The sequence below is a fragment of the Sarcophilus harrisii genome, chromosome X (genome assembly GCF_902635505.1).
Source record: "Sarcophilus harrisii chromosome X, mSarHar1.11, whole genome shotgun sequence".
In the NCBI taxonomy this organism is placed as follows: domain Eukaryota; kingdom Metazoa; phylum Chordata; class Mammalia; order Dasyuromorphia; family Dasyuridae; genus Sarcophilus; species Sarcophilus harrisii.
The window spans coordinates 81,812,617-81,835,081 of NC_045432.1; the positions used below are offsets into that span (position 1 = coordinate 81,812,617).

Here is a 22,465-nt window from a genome sequence, read left to right on the forward strand (position 1 = left end):
GTCTAGGGGAGGGGCAGAAGGGAGGGCGGGAGAAAAAAATCTGGAACACAAGGTTTTGCAGGGGTGGGTGTTGAAAATTGTGCGTGTGTATCGAAAATAAAAACCTTTATTTAAAAAAAAGGGATTGATCATAGGAAGAAACTGGACGGTGACTATTCTGGATGGTAAGCCCCGAACTCTATTTGAGTATCTTTTCTTTGCTCAAGATTCCCATGAATCTCGGGGCAGGGGCAGTCATGTCAGAGGGCATGGAAAACTATGTCATTTGGGACCTGTCTCTCTCCAAGGTGGAAAAGCATTGGCTCTATACTCAAGCACATTGTTTCTGGCAGACTCCAGGCCATATTGCGGAGTACTTTATGGGTTTTCTATCCGTGCAAGGCCTCTGACCCAGTCGGGCCACTGTCGGGCTTAAGCCCGCAAAAGAGGAAAAGAACCCACACGTCCAAAGCTACTTGGGCATCTTTTCCTGGTGATCGCCCAAATCTGGAAACTCTTAGAGAATGGCTAAATATGGTATGGAATGGAACATCGTCGAGCCCTGAGAAAGGCTGGAAAGGCAAGTTTGCTGGCAGACTGGGAAGCCCCTCAGGAGCGGCCGCTGAGCAGGGAGAAAAGCCACTCGGAAGGCCTTTAGGATGCCAATCAGCCCGTGAGAGAGGCAGAATCCAAAGGAACGAAAGTGAAACTTGCACATACACCCTCCCGGCCCCTGCCCACCGCCGGTAAGAGGCGGCGGTCGCTGGCGAGCCCAAGGTCCGGGTAGCCAGCCTTGCGGCGGCAGCGCCGTAAAAGCGATGGCAGAGAGGGCAAGCTTCAGAGACCCCGGTGCGACTGTCGCCCGAGGGCCCAGCCGGGATTCGGGGGCGGGGTCGGCAGATGGAACCTGGCCCGGGACTGAAGGGGGCGGGGTGGGAAGAAGGAGGGCAGGGCCAAACCGGGAACTGTGCACCTAGGGGGGCGAGATCGCAGGAGGTGGGTAAAGGAGTCTCTGGCCAATCGGCTCCTGGGAGGGGACGGGCCCCTCCCTCGGGGAGGAGCCAGGGTGAAGAGAGCCCGGAGGAAGGACGTACCAATCTGGGGCAGCGGGGAGGAGCTGTCAGCTCAGGTCCTGTGTCTCTGGTTCGGGCCGGGGGAACGCCTGGGAACCGGCCGTTGCTGTCGCCTGACTTTCTTAAGCTCTCCTGGGCGGTCTGAGAGATTGCTGGTCGACTGACACCGCCCCCGAATAAATCCCGTCTTCTCCTCTTTCAACCTTCCTCCCCATCCGCCGCCGTTCGTGGCCCGGCCCGAGCCGCCCCCGCCGACACCTGGGACTGTACCAAGTCTGCTCAGAGGGCTTTCCCTTTTACTCCCGGGGGCCCCGCGGCTCGGCGCGACAGGGCCTCGGCTCGAAGCCGAGCTCTTCCCGTCCCCGCTTTCCCCCCTCCCGGAGGTCGAGCCTGTGGGACGTTCCGGGCTCCTCCTCCTCCTCCTGGCCCCGAGGCGGGGCCTTGTGCGCAGGTGCCTGAGCCGCCGCTGCTTGGGCGGCTGCGGGGACCCGGACTCGAAGCCGGGACAGGGACCGCGCCAGGCAGAGCGACCGGCCCAGGCGAGGGCGCAGGGCGCGGCGCGGCGCGATCGGGATCTCGCTCCTGGGGCTCCGCGGCGGCGGCCAGGCCCATGGGCGGCTGAGCGGGACGACGCGGGCGGGTCGAGCCCAGCCGCCATGGCCGACGACTACTGGGACCTCCCGCGCCGCCGCCGCCGCCGCCGCCGCCGGGGCCGCCGCCGCCGCCGCCTCCGGGGCCTGCCCGGAGCCTCCGCCCACGGAGCCCAGGGGGCCGTCGCCGCCGCAGCCGCCGCCGCAGCCGCCACCGCGCCGGGCCCGGAGCACTGAGGCCCCCCGCGCCCCCGCGCCCCAGCCCGCGTCCCCACCCCCGCTGCCTCCGGTAAGCGCCTACCCCTCCCCCGCCGCCCCCCCTCCTTTTTTCCCCCAAAGGGAGGGAGCCCAGGCCAGAGGATGCGAGCTTGGGAGTTTCCTACAATGCACTGGGGCCTGGGGAAAAAGGGGGGGGGTGTGGCCACCTTGGAACTCTGCCCTCCACTCTTCCCACCCCAGCCCTGCCTTCTAGAGCCACCTCCAGCCCCCTGCCCTGGTCCGCTGTCTACCTAGCACCCCAAGATCCTGTGGGGGTGGGGGGAGGGAATGAGTGATCTCTAGCCCTCCGGTCCTCAGCAATCGGTTCCTCGGGGTTCCCCAGGCTCCCCAAGAACAAGAGGCAGTGTGGTGCATGCAGGGCTTGTTCCAGTGCGATGACTTTGCCTTAAATGCTGGCTCTGCCGTTTCCTACCTGTGTGACCTTGGGCAAGTCAATTGGAGCTTCCCTTGCCTCCTCTGTGAAGTGAGATTGAGCTAAGTGATGCTGAAGGGCCTTTCCAACCCTAATTCCGTGATCCCCAATTCTTCAAGGTCTCCTTCCTTTCTCCTCCCCCAAGACTCGCCAGGATTCTCTGCTTCTTCCTTCCCCACCCTCTGGGGGGAAAAAAGCCCAGCCTCAGTAACATGGCCCCTAACGGGAATAGGAGGCTCCTCCCCTCCCCTGGAATGAGATTCTTGGGTAATTCTGAAGTGCTTCCCTATAAAACTACACCCCCTCCCCGTTCCTTTAAAAGTGTTCTGTCACTGTCATCATAACATGCATTTCTACAATTTAGTCAAAAAGCTTTTATATGGATTGTCCTTTAATCCCCACAACCATCATGGGAAGTAGATGCTATCATTCCCATTTTTTGATGGAGGAAACTGAGGCAAATGGAGGGTGCAGCTCACCCAGGGTACAGCACCTGACTGCCTAGAGAAGCTCCCTGGCCATCCCCTGGGTCCCACGAGCTCCCTTCTACATAAGAGCTTCTTCCAGCAGCCTCTGGAAATTCAAGGGCTCCTCTCCCTGCTGAGAAGCAGACGGTCAGGTGGACATCAGAAGTCCCAGCTGCTAGCCCACCGTATGACCTTGGTTCCGTTCTTAGATATTTTGGGTAGTCAGGACCTTTCCAGCAAGCTCCAGAAATTCTTCTGCATCCTAGACATAAAAGTCCCTCCCTCGCAGCCTTCCCCTCGGCAGGCCGTCGACCGTTTCCTTAGCTCCTGTCATTCCTAGGCCGGAGGGCCCCCCCCCCCCCATTTCTCAGGGCTCTTGGCTGGCTGAGAGGGAAAGCAGAGGACGGTGATTGCTCAGACCCTGTGGGAACCTGACTCCTGGGGCAAGGGACAAGGTTGCAACCTCCACTTTGCAAAGTAATCGGGGCAATAGAGGAGACGGTGGGGGCTAACTCTGAAACCTAAGTGCCGCAGGAAGCCCTGGTTTGGAGTCCCACTCGTGACATTTGCCACGTAACCGTGAAATTGGAACCTCTGACTCCCTGGTCCCTAATCTGTAACATGAGGCTCAAGTGAACTTGAACCTGTAAAAGCTTCATTAGGAAGAGGGGACACTGAATAATCAGTGGCTCTCTGCTGGGAATGGCTGCCCCTTTGCCCCAAGGCCTTAGCTGGCCCAGCTTTCCCAGGAATAGGGCAGCTCTCTGGCTTGGCCTCCTGCCCTCCCTTTCCTTACTTTTCCCCAAGCAGCTGGTACCTCAGACATCCCGCTTGGCTGCATTTCTCCTCTGGGGCCTCGGACCATCTGGGGCCAAGACCGGGCAGCTGATACATTGGGCACACAGAGAATCCTGAGGTCTTCCCGAACGTCCTTCCCTTCCCTTTCCCAAGATCTCCTCTGCCCCTTCCCCGCCAGTACCCGGGCCCTAGTCCTGAAGCCTCTCGATGGTCTCAGCCCTGCAGATCCTCTCCCTTCCCTGCCAAGGCCCAGGCCTAGGCCCCCCTGCCAGCCTTTGCTGAGATATTTATAGCTGCTGAGTCAGCCAGGGCCTCTCCCTGCAACCAGGGCTAGGCCCGAGATAGAGGAACACCCCTCTTTCTTTCCTGGGATGGGGGGGGGGGCGGTGAGGCTGAGGCTCGGCCTTAAAGCTTGCATCCCCGGGCCACTCTGCTGTTCTGTGGGGAGTCACAGGCGGGAAGGAGGAACCCTAGAACTGCACTAGGGAGACCCTGGGGAAGAAAGTGAAGGGAACTCTAGCTCCTGTCCCACCTGGTTTTTCTGGGGGTGGGTGGGGGACCCCTCACGTGCTCATTATTGAATCTCCTTACCCAGCAGCTGGGAGGACAGACAGGTCATTCTACAAGCTGCCCTATTCAAGTAAGAAGGGGGGGGGAACTGAGCCCCCAAAGCCCTTGGGCCCAGGAGTGAGGTCTCTAGCTAGTTCCCCCTCCCTCCCCCCCCTTTAGCTGGCCTATGGGACTGTCCAATTTAGTCCCCGTGGCAACCGTTGCCAGGGTCATGTGATTCCCTGGGGCAGTGGGAACATTCCGTCCCCTGGCAGTTGGGGGGGATGTGGGGCTGGTGCCAACGGAACATACCATTCTACGGCCGCATCCGGGGCCGACTTGCGGGGCATGCGGGAGAAGCCGAACCCCCTGCCCAGCCTGCCCTTCCCCCCAATGAGCTCTGTCGGGGGGCCCTGGGCTCCTCCCCTGGCCAGCCTATGGGGCAGGGCGGCACACAGGTAGGAGGCCCCATGCCCTTGGCCGGCCACCCGACTCTCGCCAGCCAGGTGGGCTTGCTGCCCTCAGAGACCCTGCCCCAGGGAAGCCCTGGGGAGCAGGGACTTAATCTGCCCCCTCCCCCAGGTCACCATGGACCGAATGAAGAAGATCAAGCGGCAGCTCTCCATGACACTCCGGGGAAGCCGACCCTCGGAGAAGACTGGCGGCTCTGAGCAGATCAACATCGAAGACAGTAACTGCAGTGACAACGGTGAGGGCAGGCCTGAGGGGCTTCTGGGAGCCCGCTGGGGTCTCCCTTTCGCTGGGCGGCTCCCTTCGGATTTGGGTGATTTGTTTTCTCCCTTTTCTTCCTTTCTTGTGTGCTTCCTGCTATTCCCACGTGTCCTCCCTGTCCGTTACCCACCCTCCCTTTGGCTTTGCTCCATGGCCCAGGCCCTAGCCCCGGTGGGAGGAAGGGCATCTTGCCCTCGTCCCACAGCCTGCTACCCACGGTTCGCCTGCCCCCCCGAGCATCCAGGAGCTTGCCCGCCCTTGGCCCCACCCCCCGGGCACCCCGGCAGCCTCCACCACCGCCGGCCCGCCGGCCCCGGGCCAGTCGCAGCCTCAGCTCCCCACTGGACCATGGCACCAGACTAGGTGACTATACGCCCCCCCGGCTCGGCTGGCCGAGGCCTGGCCCGCCGTGTCTGTGGCCTCTGACTTCCAGCCTGGTTCTAGGCCTGTGCTTTATGCAGAGGTCCGGCTCTCCAGAGTGGTTCTGGGGCACCGAGTGTCTGAGGGCCTCTGAGGCCATCGTGTGATAGAGGGTGAGGGACGGTGGGGGGAGGAGGAAAAGGGCAAGTGGAAGGGAAAGGAGGGATGTCTCTGGCTTCTGAGCCGACCCCTACTCCACCCCAGAGATTGTGCATGAAGATCTGAAGATTGGTTCAGATGGGGAGAGCGACCAGGCGTCAGCCACGTCCTCCGACGAGGTGCAGTCACCCGTGAGGGTCCGAATGCGAAACCATCCGGCCCGCAAGATCTCTACCGAGGTAGGCTTGGCCAGAGATGGCGAGCTGGGGGGCGGGGGCAGCTCCATCCGGTTGGCTCAATCTTCCCATCTTGCCGGCCGCTTCTGTTCGGCCGTGCTCTCGTCCCCCTGTCCACGCCTAAGCAGAGCGCGGGGCAGCCGGGCCCTCCTGGATCCTGGGTCTGTCGTGACCTCTTTGCTCTCCCCTCTCCTTACTCTGGGACGAGTTCACTGATCGCCTTGGGGAGATCTCACTGGCCACATCTAAAGCGGACGGGGAGTCTAGGCCGAAGCCTTTGGCCCCGTGGGGCTCCGAAGGGTCATGCCCCTGCACCAGAGCTTCGCGTCCACGATCTAGCACACGATTTGTCAGATTCTCCGTATTCTTGGCATCTCTTTGGAGAGAAGCACCTCAGATAGGGACCTTCAGGCTTTCTCTGAGCCTTCCCTGACTTGCAGCTCTTCCGAAGCCCCTTCGCTTTCCCCCACTCTTAAAGGACCGAGTTGTCTTCCTCCGGTTTGAAGGCGTCTTGTGCCCCGGACTCTGTTCCGGGAGGGCCTCTGGAGGCTGGCCGGGTCGGCTCGGATCCGAGCGACGAGGGTCTTTTGGCACCGTCGCCGGAAGACCTCTAGTGGCGGTGGGAGATGGGGAGCAGGAATAGGACCGGATCAGATCCTCTGCCTTTTCCGCTCTTAGTTGTGTCCTTTGTTCCGTCCCGGAGGTTTCCAGAGTCTGGCCGTTCTCCGGCCTGACCGCACGTGGGGCGTCCTCCCGCCGGCCACCCGCCGACGTGCCTGCTTCTCCGATTGCTAGGTGCCCGAACTGTCCTCTCAGCTCCGTCTGTTTTGTTTGCCCCCCTCCTGTCCCTAGCAGAGACTGACCCCCTTTTCTGCCTCTTGAATCTCAGGACATCAACAAGCGCCTCTCCCTACCTGCCGACATCCGGCTGCCTGAGGGCTATCTGGAGAAGCTGACCCTCAATAGCCCGCTCTTTGACAAGCCCCTGAGCCGGCGCCTCCGCCGGGTCTCCCTGGTGAGGAGCCGCTCGCCAGGAATCCTTGGCCTCTGTGGGTGCTGGTCCCGTCTCGGTCTTGTTCCCCGTTGCCACCGTCCCTTCCCTCGGTCCCCGGGCCCCTTTGCGTTTGCTGCCACTGACCCCTTGCCTTTTCTCTGTAGTCTGAGATTGGCTTTGGCAAGCTGGAGACGTATGTGAAGCTGGACAAACTGGGAGAGGTGAGCAGATGGGGCGGGGTGGGGGGGGTGGGAGGGGCAGGTAGAATCTTGGTGAATCTGGGTCCCAGGCCTGACTGCGCCCCTCCCCCGGTCCCCAGGGTACCTATGCCACTGTATATAAGGGGAAGAGCAAGTTGACAGACAACCTGGTTGCCCTGAAGGAGATCCGACTGGAGCATGAGGAGGGTGCCCCCTGCACCGCCATTCGAGAAGGTGCTGGGGAGGGACGAGGAGGACGGGAGGGAACACGTCATTGCAGTCCCAAGGCCCTCGAACCCCGGGCCGATCCCCGCCCTCATGTGGCCTTCCCCTCGTGTCTCCCTCGCAGTATCTCTGCTGAAGGACCTGAAACACGCCAACATCGTCACCCTGCATGACATCATTCATACTGACAAGTCCCTGACCTTGGTCTTTGAGTACCTGGTAAGACAGCAGGGGCCCGGGGCTCGGGAGCAGCACGGCCCGGGTTCGGGAAAACACAGGCTGTTGTCTCCTCTCTCCCCGTCAGGACAAGGACCTGAAGCAGTACCTGGAGGACTGTGGCAACGTCATTAACGTGCACAACGTCAAGGTCTGCGGGAGGGAGAGGCTTGACCCCTTGTCCTTGCCATTCAGGGCTCAGCCTTCATGGCCTCTTCTTGTTGTTCCCCAGCTCTTCTTGTTTCAGCTGCTCCGGGGCCTGGCCTACTGTCACCGACAGAAGGTGCTACACCGTGACCTCAAACCCCAGAACCTGCTGATCAACGAGCGAGGGGAACTCAAGCTAGCGGACTTTGGTACGGCTGGCTCTGACCTTGGCCCCTTGTCCCCAGCACCCTCGATCTTAACCCTCTCGCCGCCCTTCCTTTCCCGACCTGTCCCCCCCACCCCCCCGGATCTCACCCCACGGTGCCCGACTGACCCAGACTCTAATGTCTCGCAGGCCTGGCCAGGGCCAAGTCCATCCCAACCAAAACGTACTCCAACGAGGTGGTGACCCTGTGGTACCGGCCTCCGGACATCCTGCTGGGCTCCACGGACTACTCCACCCAGATAGACATGTGGTGAGGCCATGGGTGAGGAAGGACAGAGGAGGGCCGGGCACCTCGCTGGCTGGGCACCTTGCCGCCCGGGCCCCCCCCTCAGGCCCCCCCCCTTTTCTCCCCCCCTCTGTAGGGGCGTGGGCTGCATTTTCTACGAGATGGCCACAGGCAGGCCCCTGTTCCCCGGCTCGACGGTGGAGGAGCAGTTGCATTTCATCTTTCGCATTCTGGGTGAGGGCTGTGGAGGCCGGGGAAGGGTGGCCCCCCCCCCCCCCCCAGCACTCGGCAGACTCCTCCACTGACTGGTTCTTCTTTCCTTGGCTCCTCCCTCCAGGGACCCCCACTGAAGAGACTTGGCCGGGAATCTCCTCCAACGAAGAGTTCAAAAACTACGATTACCCCAAATATCGAGCGGAGGCGCTACTGAGCCACGCACCCCGGTAAGAACAGGGGGGGGGGTGTGGGGATGATGGGGGGAGACCGAGGAGAAAAGGAGGGAGACCTGGGACCAAGGATTCTCTTTGTTCCTGCTGCAGGCTGGACACCGATGGGGCGGACCTCTTGGGCAGACTCCTGCAGGTGAGGGCTGCCTGGAACTGGGGTCCCAAGGGAAGCCCAAGAGGAAAGGAAGCCCAGCAGCTTGGGGATGGGGGAGGGGGAGGGGAAGCAGGGCAGCGGCCGGCGCGCCAGTTGACTGAGCCTCTTCGTTGTCAGTTTGAAGGACGGAATCGGATCTCTGCGGATGACGCCATGAGACACCCCTTCTTCCAGAGTTTGGGGTCCAGAATTCATAAACTCCCTGACAGTGAGTGGGCTGGGGCTAGTTGGGAGGGGACGCATCCGGGGTCGGCCGGGCCTGCCGGGAAACTCCAATGATTCCTCTTGGCCTCTGCTCTTTCTGCAGCTACTTCCATATTTGCACTAAAGGAGATCCAGTTACAGAAGGAGACCGGCCTTCGCGCAGCCTCCCTCACAGACTCGGGTGGGTGTGGCTCCCACCCCCTAGGCTCCTCCAGCTGTGGGCCGGCTGACTCTTCCCAATAGCTCTCTGCTTCCCCCCACAGGCAGGCCAGCCTTCCGGGTGGTGGACACCGAGTTCTAAGCCCTCGGGGCAGCTGGCTTTGAGAAGGTGCTGGTGACTGGCTGGAGGCTGAAGCCTCCGGAGGCCCATGGAGGCCGCTGGGAGAAGGGCTGCAGTGGAGCCAGTCCTGCTCTCTACCTATCTCTCTCCCTGCCTTTTCTCTTCCTTTCCCCCCAACTCCCCCCTCCCGCACAGCTCTCACCTCCCGCCCCCCACCCCCTCCACTTCCTGCTCCTGGCCACTGCCTCCCCCCCCCCCCTCCTCCACCCGACTTTGGAAGGTGCTAAAACTCTTCCCCCCTCCACTTTGTCTGCTGTCTGTTTTGTTTCCCTCAGTCGGCGCATGGGGTAACCCCTCGCTCGGGGCGGCGGCCCCACTGACACCCTCCCTTCTGTGCTCATCTCTCCCCTGGCCCCCAGGAGGGAGCTAGGGAAAGGAGGCCTCCCCCCTCCCACCCATGTCCCCTTTAAAAAAAAAAATTTGTTATTTTGAAAAAAAAAAAAATTTTGAAGAGTTTTATTTTTTAAGAATGATATCCGTAAATCAAATAACTGGCTGCCCCCCCCCTGAGCCCCCAATTTATTCATCAGTGTCCCCCCACCTCCCCAGCTGCTGGCCAATCAGAAGGCTGGGACCTTGGCCCGGCTCCAGCCCCTCCTCTCCTCCCCGCCCCCTTCCCACCCGGGCTCCTGAACCACGGGGCCGGGGAGGGAGGAATTCTTTCCCGCAGCTCTCCGCTAGGGGCTCGGGAGGTGCCAGAGGGCCAGGTCTGGGATCCCGCCGGGCTGGCTCCGCCCTTTCCCTGTGGCCCCCTTCTCGTGTCCCCCGAATCATGTCCGCCCCTGCTCCCTCCTCCCCGCCCCACCCCGCTCCTTCGGGTGGGGGAACCGGGCTTCGGGAGGATGGGGAAGTGGAAGGCAGGGCAGGAGAGAGGGAGTTGCTCCCACCACCGGGAGCTGGGGCCCGAGGGCCCTGGACGGTTCCTTCTCCGTTTGCCCCCGGCCCGGGGGCCGGGCCCCGGCGGGGGGGGGGGGGGCCTTCTTCCCCCCGGCGCGGGGCCGGGAAGGGAGGGCTTGGCTCCCTGTCCCCTGGTCGCGGAGGGAACTTTTATTAAAGGGCTCCCCCAAAGAGGGGGCCGAGGGCCCGGGAGCGTTGGCGGGTGCGGCCCCGGGGGGTCTGGCGCGGGCAGGGAGGGGACTGCGCCCAACCACGCCGCGGGCCAGCGAGCGGCCCCTCACAACACGCGGGCGGCCGGGGCGTTCGGCGGATTCGACGTCGGGGGGGGGGGTGGGGGGGGGGAGCCAGGCTGCCGGCGGGAGGCCCGGGCGGAGCCTGGGCTGGGGTTGCGGACGCGGAGGGGGGGCGGCCCGGGCTGCACTGGCGGGGGGGGTGGCGGGCGCGCAACGCCCAGCAGCGCCTGGGGGGCGCGGCCCCACCGTCCGGCCCCACTGGGGCCCCGCCCTGCAGGCGGGGGCTGGTGGCGCCCGGAGCCAAGAGGGCCCCCCGGCCCTCCGGGCCCCCCCCAAGGGGCCCGGGCCTGGGCCCCGCCGCCGGCCGGCCCCGGCGCCCGCTCGGGCCCCGCCCGGGGCCCCCGGGCCCCGGGCCCGCGCCCCGCCGGGCCGTTCGCGGGCCGCGGCCCTGGCCTAGCCCGGCGCGCGGGTTGCCTCCGCCGCCTGGGGGCGCGCCCCGGGGGCCAGGGCCGGCCGTTCCGGTCGCCGGGCGGGTCCGGGCCGGAGCCAGGGGCCGGGCCGTTTGGTTTGCAGGCGGGGAGGGGCCGGGCCGGGGGGCGGGGCGGGGGCGAGCGGGCCTGGGGCGGGGTGGGCGAGTTTGGAGGCCGCGGGGCTGGTAGGAGGGAGAGCGGCGGGGGGCCTCCGGACCGGGAGACGGGAGGAGGGCCGGACGGCCGAGGCCGAAGTCGCGGCCACGGTCGAGGAAGGAGGAGGTGGGGGGGGGAGGCGAGGGGAGGGGCCGAGGCCTTGGGGGAAAGGGGAGGGGCCGAGGCGGGGTGGTGGCGGCGGAATGGAGAGGAGCGAGGATAAAGGGCTGGGGAAGGAGGGGGGAGGGGAAGGGGGGAGGTGGGCTGGGGCCTGGCGCCTGGCTGACAGAAAGAGGAGCACGGCGAACTGGGGCTGGGCGCAGCACGTCAGGCTCTGACCCCTCCCCCTCCCGCTCTGCTCGCCTCCCGCCCCTCCCCCAGGTTCCTGGTGGAACAACACTGGTACCAGCAGTGGGAGGCCTATGTCCGAGGTGGAGACCAGGACTCTAGCGCCTTCCCGGGGCCTGTCAACAATGCGGAGCTCTTCGAAGGTACTGAGGCCTACCCGGGTCATCAGAGTCACGCTTCCGCACCCAATCCTGCCTTACTTTTTCTCTGTGTGTCCCTGGGGGCAGGGGGCAGGCCAGGCATTTTAGAAGCTCGTTTACGTTCCCTTTGAGTCCCCCTAGGATGTAACAGCTGTTAATATCTCGGGAGCAGACCGAGGTCGGCCCAGACTCAAACGGAGCCGCAGTGTCCCATCCCTCACCAGCTCCCTCTCCCTTCAGACTGAGTTTCTCCTGCCTCCCGCTTAGGCGCTAGCTGGGGGCCTAGGACAGTTAGAGGGACCTGGCCTGCTGTCTAAAGTTGGCAGCGGGCCATGGGGGGAATGCCTGGGGTATTTTCCGAGAGGTTTTAATTGCTAAAGGGGACACACACACCCCTTCCCACTGTGGGATATCAGTGGGGCCAGTGTCCACGAGGTGGTAAAGTCAATTGGGCCCAGTCTGGAGTCAGAAAAACTTGATTCCAGGCAAGTCATTTTATCTCTGTCTGAGTTTTCTTATTCGTAAGATGGGGATGATAACAGTATCTTCCTCTCAGAATTGTCATAAAGGTCTAAAAAGCACTTAGCAGAGTACTGGACACACAGTAAATGCCACATGCGGTAGCTGTCGTGACAGGCCCCTCTCTTCAACCTCTTTGTAGGAAGGAAGTTAAAAATAAGCCGAGACCCAAGAAAGCATATTGAAAGCTTGGGAGGGGGGTACACAGGAGGGGCCAGAATGCTTGGAGTAGCTGATCCTGAGAAGACAGATACAAAATAGTTTTGAAAAGGTAAATTGAAAAGTTTAAGCAGGGGGCTTTCCATCCCAGGCTGAGGAGTTCTGGGTTTCTCCTCAAAACCACAGGAAACATTTTCTAACACCAGAGTGACAGGGGCAGACATATGCTTTAGGAAGACTGGGAGGCAGGAAGGAGTTTTCAGGTCCCTTAGGAGCCATTTGGAAACTTTGTGGGCAAGAGTCGGCTTCAGTCCCCTATCTGTAAAATGGGGAGAGCCCTTTACAACATGGTTGTGAAGAACAAAAGAGGGACCACCCATAAAGCGCTTGTATCCACAGCCGCTGATCTGTTTGGAAAGTCAGTTTTATTGGGACGTTTTGCCTTCCATCTTCGTTAGTTCCCGTGTATCCCTTGATTCCAAAGCAAAACAGCAGACACAGCAAAGGGCACCTTAATGGTACAGCTCACCACAGCATTCTGGCCCGATAGTTCCCTGCCTCTCTTCCTTTGAAGATTCTAGAGCTGAACGTTGCTCAGTTGAACAAGGAAGACTTGGGAGAGGGCATATAGGCCAGAAGAGAGGAGAAGCAGGTACAAAGCCAGGAACCCTACTCTGGGTCCCAAGGGCAGAAGGAACCTCAGTCAGGGAGGTGGAAGCTAAGTATAAGAGTGAGATTGGCTAGCCAAGTGCATGATGGGAAGGGGGCCAGAGTCAGAAGGGCCACTGGAAGAATGGAGACACTTCAAGCAATGAGAAGGATCTTGAGGAGAGAAAGGGGCCTCTGCAGAGGAGTAGAAGAACAGCAAGCTGACCCTAGAAAAGAGAGCTTTCTATTCAATAGTCCTTTTTCTCCCTGGTCCTTTTGCCTTCCTTGGGCCTGTTTCTGGTGCCCTCCTGATCTTCCTTTATGGTCCAGCCATCTTTTCAGACCCTTCATTTTTTCTTCTGATTTGAGTCTTCTTATTTCCCTTCAGTCCCATCTGTTTGTTTTTTTTCCTCCGAGTCTATCTCCTCTATAATCCACACACACACACACACACACACCCCTACCCCTACCCCTTTGGTTTCTGAGATCTGTATGTCTTTGTCCCTGACCCCCTTCCCACACACAGACCAAGAAACCTGGCGTCTGAAGGAACGGCTGGTGGAAGGCGAGGACTATGTGCTGCTGCCAGCCATGGCCTGGCATCTTCTGGTTAACTGGTATGGGCTGGAGCCCGGGCAGCCACCCATCGAGCGGAAGGTGAGGGCCCGCTGTATCCCTCTCCTTCCCCAGCAAATGGAAAAAATTTGAATTCCCTTAGGGAAAATACTTTAGACCAAGTGAATTCAGTAGGCAAAATTTTCCACATCTTAAAAACAGAAAACTGGTTAGCTCTGCAAACTATTGGAGTCCTTTAAGAGGCAGATATCAACCTTGTACTTACAAGGAAACACAAAGCAAAGGGAGAGAAAAAAATCATAGAATGATATCATTAGCAAACGCAGACCCCAAAATTCTTGGCAAAATCCTGCAGAAGACCACGGCAATTTATGATGCGATGCACTGTTAAGTACAGACAAATTAGAGGCACACCAGGGGGCGAGAACGACCTTGCTTTTTGAGGAACCCAAGGAAGTTGCCTGTTATTTTCGAAGATTTGCAATCCCTGAGGAGATGGTCCCTTTTCCTTCCTTTCAGGTGGTAGAGCTGCCCAGCACCCACAAGGTAGAAGTCTACCTAGTAGAGCTGCTCCTGTGTCAGCACAATGACATGGAAATATCCCGGCCTGCCCAGTTCAGCCGTGCAGACCCTGTTGGTGAGGACTGTTGCCCCAAGTAGAAGTGTGGCCGCATTCTGGATGTGCTAGGGATCGTTTTTGAACCTTTGTTCTTTGTTGGGCTTCGTTTGTAGTTTGGGTGCCCTAGGGAAGGGACTGGTCGATAGAACTGGCCCTCCAGTCGTTTCCACGAGCAAGAGTTTGCTAGTCTACGGTAGCATTTCTGTCCCCACCGAAGTCTAGTGTTCCGGATGGGGATTGACCCATGCCGAGGCAGTGAACCTTCCTTACTTAAGGTCCTCTTGGAAACTCTTCCAGAGTTGGTCCTTCATACGGCCAGGGAGCAATTCTTAGTGGGGCCAGACGAGGAGACACGCCTGTGGGTGAAGAATGCAGATGGATCCTGCGAGAGACTGAGGAATATACATATGTCTGTGTTAGATGCCTGCCTTGGGCCTGGTCAGGTAAGGCCTCAGGACCCCTCACTCCCCAGAATTCCATGCTGTCCAATAAAGGGTGAGGGGTGCAAAAGAACTAAGATTCTGAAGACACAGCTTACCCTCACTCCGGCCCTGTCACTGCCCACAGGTCGTCATCATGGAGACGAGGAACAAAGATGGCACGTGGCCTAGCTCCCGGCCTCACATCATGTGAGTGGAGACGAGGCCCGAAGGGGCTCAGAGACGAGCTCAGGGTGGTTTGGGGACCCAAGTGGTATCTTTGAGGGCCTATGAAGAAAAGAATCCCAGGGGTGTTGGAAGGGACCCGAGGGTGAGGGAAAGAGCTCTGGCAATACTTGGGGAGACCTGAGAGCCGTGGGGAAATGTATCCTTTGGGTGCTCTATGAAACTATAGAGATCACAGGAGAAAGTGTGGGAATCCAGGGGTGAACTTAGGCATTTTAGAAGGTCAAGAATAGGGATTTTAGGAGTGGGGATACTTGAAGAAATGGGAATACTCCAGAGGAGTCTTGGGGTTGTCTGGGAATTCATTGAGGCAAACGTTGACTTCTTGGGGCCCCTAGGAAGAGCGTGTCAGATGAGGAGGACGGCTTCCGGGGCCAGCCAGGTGTCTGTGGTCTCACCAACCTGGGCAACACGTGCTTCATGAACTCGGCCCTACAGGTTCGGCCTTGAAGTTGGGGGGGAGAGAAGACTAGGGGGGGGATGGGGGGGGGAGCTCTCCAAGAGGTCTAAACTTGGCTCCATTTCTGCAGTGCTTGAGCAATGTCCCCCCGCTGACGGAATACTTCCTCCACAACCACTACTTAAAGGAGCTGAATTTCTGCAATCCCCTTGGCATGAAGGGCGAGATCGCTGAGGCCTACGCTGACCTGGTCAAACAGGCCTGGTCTGGCCACCACCGCTCTGTGGTCCCCCGGATGTTCAAGGTCGCTCTGAGTTTTGCAGCGGTTTTCCTCCCTCCCCCAGTCCTAGCACCTCACTTGATGGTTTGCTTTATTCCTTCCGTGCCTCTGTGATCCCATAAGCTCCCACTGACTTGCTTGTTTGAAGCAGACTGTAGACCTAGTTAGTTAATGCAAGTTAGTCCCTGCCCACCTGCTCCATTAATCACTGCCCAGGGATAATGGAGAGAATTAGGAGACCAAAGGTCTGCTTAAGTAGTCCAGGTGTCTGCCGCCCCTCCCCCTGCACCTTTGTGCCCAGCCTTTCTCACTGGAGTCTGGCAACGCGAGGCTCTCTTAGGATATCAAGCCATGGTATCCTCAACTTGCCTTTGAGCTTTTAAAATCTTGGAAGTATTTGGAACAAGGGAAAAACGGTGGCTCTATGATGGTGGGTTTTTTCCTAAGCCTTTTTAGCTCAACCTGGGTTCCGGGGCTTCCCTCAAGTGGGTCCCCGTTCCCCACTTCTCCAGAACTCCACATCGTTCTCAGGCATTTCTGTCTCTAATTCTTGTGCCGATTTCCCAGTCTTGTTCAAAAACGTTTCAGCTTTGTCAGATCCACAAAGATGGGGGGAGCAAACTCCAGGCACGCTTTTCCCCGAGCTTTCTTCATGTGTGCTTTTCTGCCCACACCTTTCTGAATTTTTTCCCCCAACTCTTAACTTGGGTAATGTAAGTTTGTGTCAAACGAGAACTGGCTGTAATCGAATCCAGTCCTCTCCGATTCTCTCTTTGGAGCTCAGTGAGTTGGATGCGACCCTGATTCCTCAGCTGTGACCCAGAGCCTCTCTCTGACTCACTGGTCGCTCATGTGATCCCTCAGCTGTCAAGCCGGAGCCCTCTCTTGGAAGGGTCATTAAGCTCCCCGCTGACCCTCTGGGTGTCCTCCAACACTCCGGAGCCCCTCCCTGGTCCTGCTGCCTTTCGTATTTTCGGCTCTCCTGGACCCGCCCTTTCCTGTTAACCTCGAACCTCTGTGCCACCCGCCAGTTGTCTGTGGGTTCCCCTGCGTTGCTTCCTCACGGGCCCCGGTGGGGTCATCGATGCCCTTCGGGTGTCCTCCAACACGCCCGAACCCTTCCTTGGTTCTGCTGCTGCTTTTGAGTCTCAACCCTCTTGAGGCCGCCCTGAATCTCTGCTCCTTGTGCCCTCAGACGAAGGTCGGCCACTTTGCGTCCCAGTTCCTTGGCTACCAGCAGCATGACTCCCAGGAGTTGCTCTCCTTCCTGCTCGATGGTCTGCACGAGGACCTGAACCGGGTCAAGAAGAAGGAGTACGTGGAGCTTCGGGATGCTGCTGGACGGCCCGACCAGGTAGGACTCGGACCCAGGGTACTCTCTGGGGAGCTTGCAATGACACCACCCCCTATCGTGCTCTTCCCCCCGACTAATCTTTTCTCTGACTGCCGGGGGTTCCCTGGCAGGAGGTGGCAGATGAAGCCTGGAGAAATCATAAGCGTCGGAATGATTCTGTAATTGTGGACACATTCCATGGGCTCTTCAAGTCAACATTGGTCTGCCCCGAGTGTGGAAAGGTGTCTGTAACCTTTGACCCCTTCTGCTACCTGAGTGTTCCTCTGCCTGTGAGCAAAGAACGTGGCATGGAGGTCTTCTTCGTTTCTATGGACCCACGCCGAAAACCCGAGCAGGTGACCCTAAGATGTTGAAGAGTAGGGCGCAGAACCCCAGGAGAATGTGGGGGAGGGGGGAGAGACAGGTAGCGCTAGTCATTGAGAAGTGGGAGGGTGGGCCTCAGGTCTGCTGCATGACAGAGGCATGGAAAGGAATGAAGCTGTGGGGAGAGGTGGGCACAGTGTGGAAGGTCAGGCACAGGGAGCTGAAGAATGGACCAGAGCCGTAACCCTGGCATGAGGAGCTAGAGGGACAGGAGGATGGAGCCTATTTAGCCAGATGCCAGAGCGGCAGAGACAGACCGAAGGGCACTCCCCAGACAGCCGGGCCTCTGGTGCCCAGGGGCAGAGCGACAGGTAGCACAGGTCTCCAACCCCTCCCCCCAAAGAACCTTGTCCCAAGGTCACCCAGAAAGGTCTCCCGAAATAATAAAAGCCATAATACAGCAGAGCAAACGGGAACGTGTGGTGTTCAAAATCACCCCGTGGCCCGCTTGACGCCACTGCTCTCAAAGGCCCAGCACGTGATGCCAGAACCCAGGAGACACTTAGTCACACGCAGAGGAGACATTACAGATAGGGAGCGATGGCAATGGAGCAGAAGGGAGGCCAGGGCCACACGCTGCAACAAACAGCACAGGAAAGCACCAGGCCCAGAGAGGCTTTGCAGACACACAGAGGGACAGGCGTGGGCCAAAGAGGTGGAAACGCAGCATTGGGCGCAGGGACAGACACGTGGCACAGAGGCAGCTAGGAAGGAGGTGGAATGTGTGGCCCAGAGAGAGAGCTGGCAAAGAACACTGCAGTGGGAGCGTGGCTCCCGGGTATCCCTGGAAGCCCGTGCTGTATGTGAGCCGGGCCGTCTTGTTCCCCGCAGCATCGTCTGGTTGTGCCCAAGGCAGGGAAAGTGTTGGATCTCTGTGTCGCCCTGGCTAAGCACACGGGCGTCTCTCCGGACCGGGTAAGTGCTTGCAACCTGAGGGGAGCTGGGGAAACCGGCCCCCTCGGGTTCCCGGCTGCATCATCTCCCGCCCTCCACAGATGATGGTGGCAGATGTGTTCAGTCATCGCTTCTACAAGATCTACCAGCTGGAGGAGTCTCTGAGCTGTATCCTGGATCGGGATGACATCTTTGTGTGAGTCAGGGCGAGGGAGGCCGGGGCCATGGGATGGGATGACGGGCCGTCCCCCATCTTCCCGACACCTGGCGTCCCTCCTCGTGATCCAGGTACGAGGTGTCTGGCGGGGCTGGTGGCGGAGAGGGCACGGGAGAGGACGTGGTGCTGCCCGTCTACCTTCGGGAGCGGACCCCAGCCCGGGACTACAGCGACTCCTATTACGGCCTCATGCTTTTCGGACACCCTCTACTGGTGTCTGTGCCCCGTGACCGACTCTCCTGGGACGCCCTCTACCATATTCTGCTACATCGCCTCTCGTAAGCCACCCATCCCCCAACCCCAAGACCCCGGGTTCGCTAGGCTGCGCAGAACCAGTCAAAAGAAACGAGACCAGCTGCATTTCGGTCTGAGGCCCCGTTCTAGAAACACTGACTTTGGGGAGAGGAGACGGAGAAGGTGGAGACACGGCAGTCCCAGACACACCTTAAGATCTTTCCCAAAGATCTATCTGCCCCGTGCCCCAAGGGCCCCGTGGCTCACACCCTCTCCCCGATCCCAGGCGCTACGTCACCCGACCCGAATCGGACGACGAGGAGGACGACGACGACGACGATGACGATGACGACGAGGAAGAGGACGACGACGAGGATGACGACGACGAGGAGGAGGAGGAAGACAACAGTGAAGATGATGAGGAGGAGGAAGAGGAGGACGACGAAGAAGATCTGTATAAGCGTCCCAGCAGGCTGAGTGAGGGTGAGGTTCTTTAAAGGAGGTGGAAGGCGGGTCACCTGGGAGGGTCTGGGGAAGGGCTGGGGTAAATGGGCCCTTCTTTCTGGAGTCTGCCTCCTCTAACACTCTCCCTCTCCTCCCTGCCCATGCTCGCTCCCTGCCAGGCGAGGAAGATGAGGAAGAGGAGAGGGGGGGGAGTACCTTGGATGTCCGGCCCTCTACAGAGGGCTCAGGGGCAACCAGCGGGGTTCAGGTAGGGGAGGTAGAGGGGGAGGGCCCTCCTCCCAGTCCCCCTCCCAGTCCCCCTCCCGGCCCCGCGAAGAGGCCAAGAAGGAGGCGGCGCCGCCGGCGGCGGAGGAGGCCCCGGCGGAAGGTCCTCTTCAGCCTCCACACCGTGAATTCCAACGGAACCAGTGACCGCAGAGGCTTTGCCGAAGATGCCAACGGCGTCTCCTTTAACTGTGAGAGAGAGAAGGAGGGGGGAGGGAGGCACGGCTGGGAGGGTCTCTCGGGAAGCCCACACTGACCCTGATCTTCGTCCTTCCCGTGCAGCCCAGCCATACATCGCCATCGACTGGGAGCCCGACATGAAGAAGCGCTACTACAATGAGGTGGAAGCCGAGGTTGGTGCCCCTGCCCCCGAGCTGCCCCATCCTCTTTCTCCCTCCATCCTCCTGCTCCAGACCTCACCCCTTTTCTACCCCCTGCACAGGGCTACGTGAAACACGACTGCATGGGCTACGTGCTGAGGAAGGCCCCTGTGCGCCTTCAGGAGTGCATCGAGCTGTTCACTACCGTGGAGACTTTGGAAGAAGAGAATCCTTGGTGAGGGGGCCCCTGGGGCCACCCTTCTCTTGATGGGGGTGGGGGTGGGGGAGAGGCCCTGCAGGATCGGGCAGCGTTCCGGGGCCCGGGGATGAAGGTCGGGGATGGAGATAACGTACATCGCGCCCCTTCTGGGTTCGGCTGTCCAGGTACTGCCCGACCTGTAAGCGCCATCAGCTGGCCACCAAGAAGCTGGATTTGTGGGCCCTCCCCGAGGCCCTCATCATCCACCTGAAGCGTTTCTCCTACACCAAGTTTTCCCGTGAGAAGCTGGACACGCTGGTCGAGTTTCCCATCCGGTCAGTGCCCAGGCTGGCCTGGGGAGGTTGAGGTGCCTGGGGGCGGGGGACCTCATCGATCTTCTTTCCTGCCCATTCCCCCCCCCCCCTTTTCCTCTCCAGGGACCTCGATTTCTCTGAGTTTATCATCAAACCAAGGACTGAGGCTGACCCGACACCCTGCAAATATGACCTCATCGCCGTCTCGAACCACTACGGGGGCCTGCGAGATGGGCACTGTACGGGAGGGCCTGGGGGGGTGGGGGTGGAGAGGAGGGACTGGCCCGGCCGGGGGGCCGTTCCCCAGGGCTCACGGAAGCAACTGGCTCCCCGCAGACACCACATTCGCCCGGAACAAGGACAGCGGCCAGTGGCATTACTTTGATGACAGCAGCGTCTCGCCCGTATCTGAGAGTCAGATTGAGGTGGGCAGCTGGGGGTGGGGGGAGTGGCATGTGTGTGAGTGTGTCTGTGTCTGTGTCTGTGTACGAGAGAGTGTGTGTGCGTCAGCGCCCGCGGGTGCGTTTCAGTCCCCAGGCGCAGGAGGCCCCGCCTCCAACCCCCTCCCGCGACCCTTCCTTTTCTCGTTCACCCTCACAGTCCAAGGCGGCCTATGTTCTATTCTATCAGCGGCAGGACAAGGTGCGGCGGTCCCCAACCCGACCTGGTGCGGCCAGCACGGTCTCTACACCCCCTGGTGATGGGCCAGGCCCCTGTCCCCGGGCCGAGCCCATGGACATGGACTGAAGGGGGGGCTGGGGGGGAGAGGGGGGCCACACCCTATCCCCTTCCTTATCCCCACAGATCACCAGCACCCACTGCCCTGGACCATCTCAGGTACTGCTCCCCAGGGCTTCCCTCTAGCCCTCTCTCCCTGGCCCCGGGGACCCCCAGCCATGGCCGCTGCCCCCTCCCGTCCCTGGGCTCATCCCTCCACGGGCAGCCGCTCAAGTGCCTGCCCTGCTCCCAGTCAGAGCAATAAGTCCTGGCCTCCCTCCCCCCCCCCCCCCTTCTCAATGTGTTTCTCAATTTTGTAATTTATGGTCCGCTGCCCACTGGGGGCAGCCAGGGCAAGGCCTTTGGGGTGGGGGAGAAGGCTGCCACGATGAATACAGAATGTATTTTATTACTGATGCCCCCCCCCCCAATCTGGTCCCCATTGTACATAAAAGCCCGTGTTTCACCTGGAGCAGCTCGTTCTTGCGGCATATTTACATGGGGCGTGGGCCAGAGGCCGCCACAGTCATGTCGGAGGGCACAGCTGGCAGTGGGAAGGAAGGTACGGGGGCGGGAGGGGGGACCAGCCCCCTCGGCAGCCCTCCTCAGGGCCCTTGCGGGCCCCGGATGCTCTGGCAGGACAGAGAAGCCGAAGCCCGCTCAGCCGAGCCTTGGGAACCTCCATCGGGCTGGACGGTTGGCGTTAGTGCCTGGCTGGGGGGGGCGGGGGGGGTCCTGCGGGCATGGGCTGTACTCCATGTGGAGAAAAAGCTCTCCGGTATTGGGCACGGCTGCCAGGGCTCTGGGGGAGGAGCACTGCCAGGGGGTCCTGGAGAGCCATTGGATCTTACGTGGAGGGGATGGGGGGGCAGGGAGGAGCACTGATCTTGGAAGGGAGGGCAGAAGCTGGAGGAGACTTGGGGAGGCCCCCCCAATGCTGTGCCAGCGAGAGGTTCTCGGCCCCTCCCCGGCCCGTAGTCTCCGAGCCGCCCTTCCCACTTGAAGCTGCCACGCTGCTTCAGCCCGTCCAGTAAAGGGTGGACTCTCCTTTCCTCTCCCTTCAGCTCGCTGGGACCTTCCTCAAAGCAGCATACTTCAGTTCTCCATGCTTAGCCCACCCACCTTAGGTCCCCAAGCCCTTGCCCTCCCCCAAGCCCCCGCAGCCCACCTTGTCCCAAAAGAGGAACTCAACTTGTCTAGGGTCACTCGGCCAGCTAGTGGCTGAGGCTGGATTTGAACTCAGAACTCTGGAGCACTATACTCATTGCTGGCCTGCTGCCTGTAAATTGTGCTAATAAAATCTTTATTGAGTGGGCAAGGTGGCCTACAGTCTCGTAGTTACTGGTGTTCGGGGAGGGGGGGGGTGTAACTTTCTCCAGGAAGGTAAGTTGGCTGATTTTTTCATTGCTTTTGTTTATTATCATCCTGTCTACTCGGACCCCAAGCCCCACCCATTTTGTGAAGTCCCAGCCACTAGCCTGACCCTCCCCTTGATTTGATTCTGGGGGCATCGGGGAGAAGCCTATGGACACTGCCAGGGAGAGGCAGCTCTGCCCTCCGACCCCACCCCTGCCATGTATCTTGGGTGCCCTTCCTGGGAGTCAGGATTGAAGAGGTGGCTTCCGTGGCCCCTTTTACTCATGACCTTGCCAGAGTGACAGTTTGTCACATAAGCGTGGGCCTCCCATCCCCTTCCTCAGATAAGACACCACAAGAATCTGGAAATCGAGGCCTTGAATGGACTTTGGGGGGACGGCGCACAAAGTAGCCGGCCCCTCCGGGCACAGCCCTGCTGAGCGAGGCGGGCCAGGCGAGCCTGTGGACAAGGGGCGCCGAGGTCATTCCAGGCCTCGGTTCCTCCAGCTAGGACCCCACTTGTCTGCTGGGGTGATCTTGGGTAAGTTTCCCTATTAGTTGGCCAAGGACCATAATGGCGCCTGTCTCCCGTGTTTCTTGTGTTCAAAAAGCACTTAGCACACAGTAGGCACTTCAATACTTGTTC

The 22,465-nt window shown here is 60.2% G+C and overlaps 2 protein-coding genes across 10 annotated transcripts; both read left to right on the top strand.

The window, feature by feature from the left end:
* The first annotated feature begins 1,249 nt into the window (after positions 1-1,249).
* Positions 1,250-9,169, top strand: CDK16 (cyclin dependent kinase 16). 8 transcript variants are annotated; one of them, XM_031944377.1, is made up of 19 exons: positions 1,250-1,931; positions 2,244-2,384; positions 4,194-4,238; positions 4,730-4,856; positions 5,039-5,242; positions 5,504-5,637; positions 6,524-6,649; positions 6,793-6,849; positions 6,948-7,062; positions 7,178-7,272; positions 7,358-7,420; positions 7,502-7,625; positions 7,772-7,892; positions 8,005-8,102; positions 8,206-8,311; positions 8,408-8,450; positions 8,586-8,676; positions 8,776-8,853; positions 8,916-9,168. In XM_031944377.1, the coding sequence occupies exons 2-19, from the start codon at positions 2,274-2,276 to the stop codon at positions 9,008-9,010; spliced, it is 1,833 nt and encodes a 610-aa protein (XP_031800237.1). In that variant the 5' UTR covers positions 1,250-1,931; positions 2,244-2,273; the 3' UTR covers positions 9,011-9,168. The 8 variants fall into 8 exon arrangements, with proteins under 8 accessions (XP_031800237.1, XP_031800239.1, XP_031800241.1 ...); XM_031944379.1 differs by lacking the exon at positions 4,194-4,238; XM_031944381.1 differs by lacking the exons at positions 2,244-2,384; positions 4,194-4,238.
* Positions 9,170-11,163: 1,994 nt separating this feature from the next.
* USP11 (ubiquitin specific peptidase 11) lies at positions 11,164-21,785 on the top strand. 2 transcript variants are annotated; one of them, XM_031944344.1, is made up of 22 exons: positions 11,164-11,259; positions 13,109-13,239; positions 13,678-13,795; positions 14,075-14,220; positions 14,345-14,406; positions 14,781-14,880; positions 14,973-15,146; positions 16,318-16,476; positions 16,587-16,811; positions 17,671-17,754; positions 17,835-17,929; positions 18,022-18,228; positions 18,471-18,667; positions 18,808-19,104; positions 19,196-19,266; positions 19,356-19,468; positions 19,618-19,767; positions 19,870-19,985; positions 20,083-20,171; positions 20,551-20,583; positions 20,919-21,025; positions 21,528-21,785. In XM_031944344.1, the coding sequence occupies exons 2-22, from the start codon at positions 13,174-13,176 to the stop codon at positions 21,574-21,576; spliced, it is 2,658 nt and encodes an 885-aa protein (XP_031800204.1). In that variant the 5' UTR covers positions 11,164-11,259; positions 13,109-13,173; the 3' UTR covers positions 21,577-21,785. The 2 variants fall into 2 exon arrangements, with proteins under 2 accessions (XP_031800204.1, XP_031800205.1); XM_031944345.1 differs by lacking the exon at positions 21,528-21,785 and having other exon boundaries at positions 20,347-20,583; positions 20,919-20,966.
* Positions 21,786-22,465: the final 680 nt, after the last annotated feature.

What these genes read in the sequence shown, in the direction of transcription:
- CDK16 (XM_031944377.1), top strand. Translation starts at nt 2,274, where the DNA reads ATGCAGGGCTTGTTCCAGTGCGATGACTTTGCCTTAAATGCTGGCTCT. An exon ending in ACTCAAGCTAGCGGACTTTG is followed by an intron (nt 7,626 to 7,771) that starts GTACGGCTGGCT and finishes AATGTCTCGCAG; the next exon opens with GCCTGGCCAGGGCCAAGTCC. An exon ending in CTACTGAGCCACGCACCCCG is followed by an intron (nt 8,312 to 8,407) that starts GTAAGAACAGGG and finishes TTCCTGCTGCAG; the next exon opens with GCTGGACACCGATGGGGCGG.
- USP11 (XM_031944344.1), top strand. Translation starts at nt 13,174, where the DNA reads ATGGCCTGGCATCTTCTGGTTAACTGGTATGGGCTGGAGCCCGGGCAG. An exon ending in GATCGGGATGACATCTTTGT is followed by an intron (nt 17,930 to 18,021) that starts GTGAGTCAGGGC and finishes CTCGTGATCCAG; the next exon opens with GTACGAGGTGTCTGGCGGGG. An exon ending in TCCCAGCAGGCTGAGTGAGG is followed by an intron (nt 18,668 to 18,807) that starts GTGAGGTTCTTT and finishes GCTCCCTGCCAG; the next exon opens with GCGAGGAAGATGAGGAAGAG.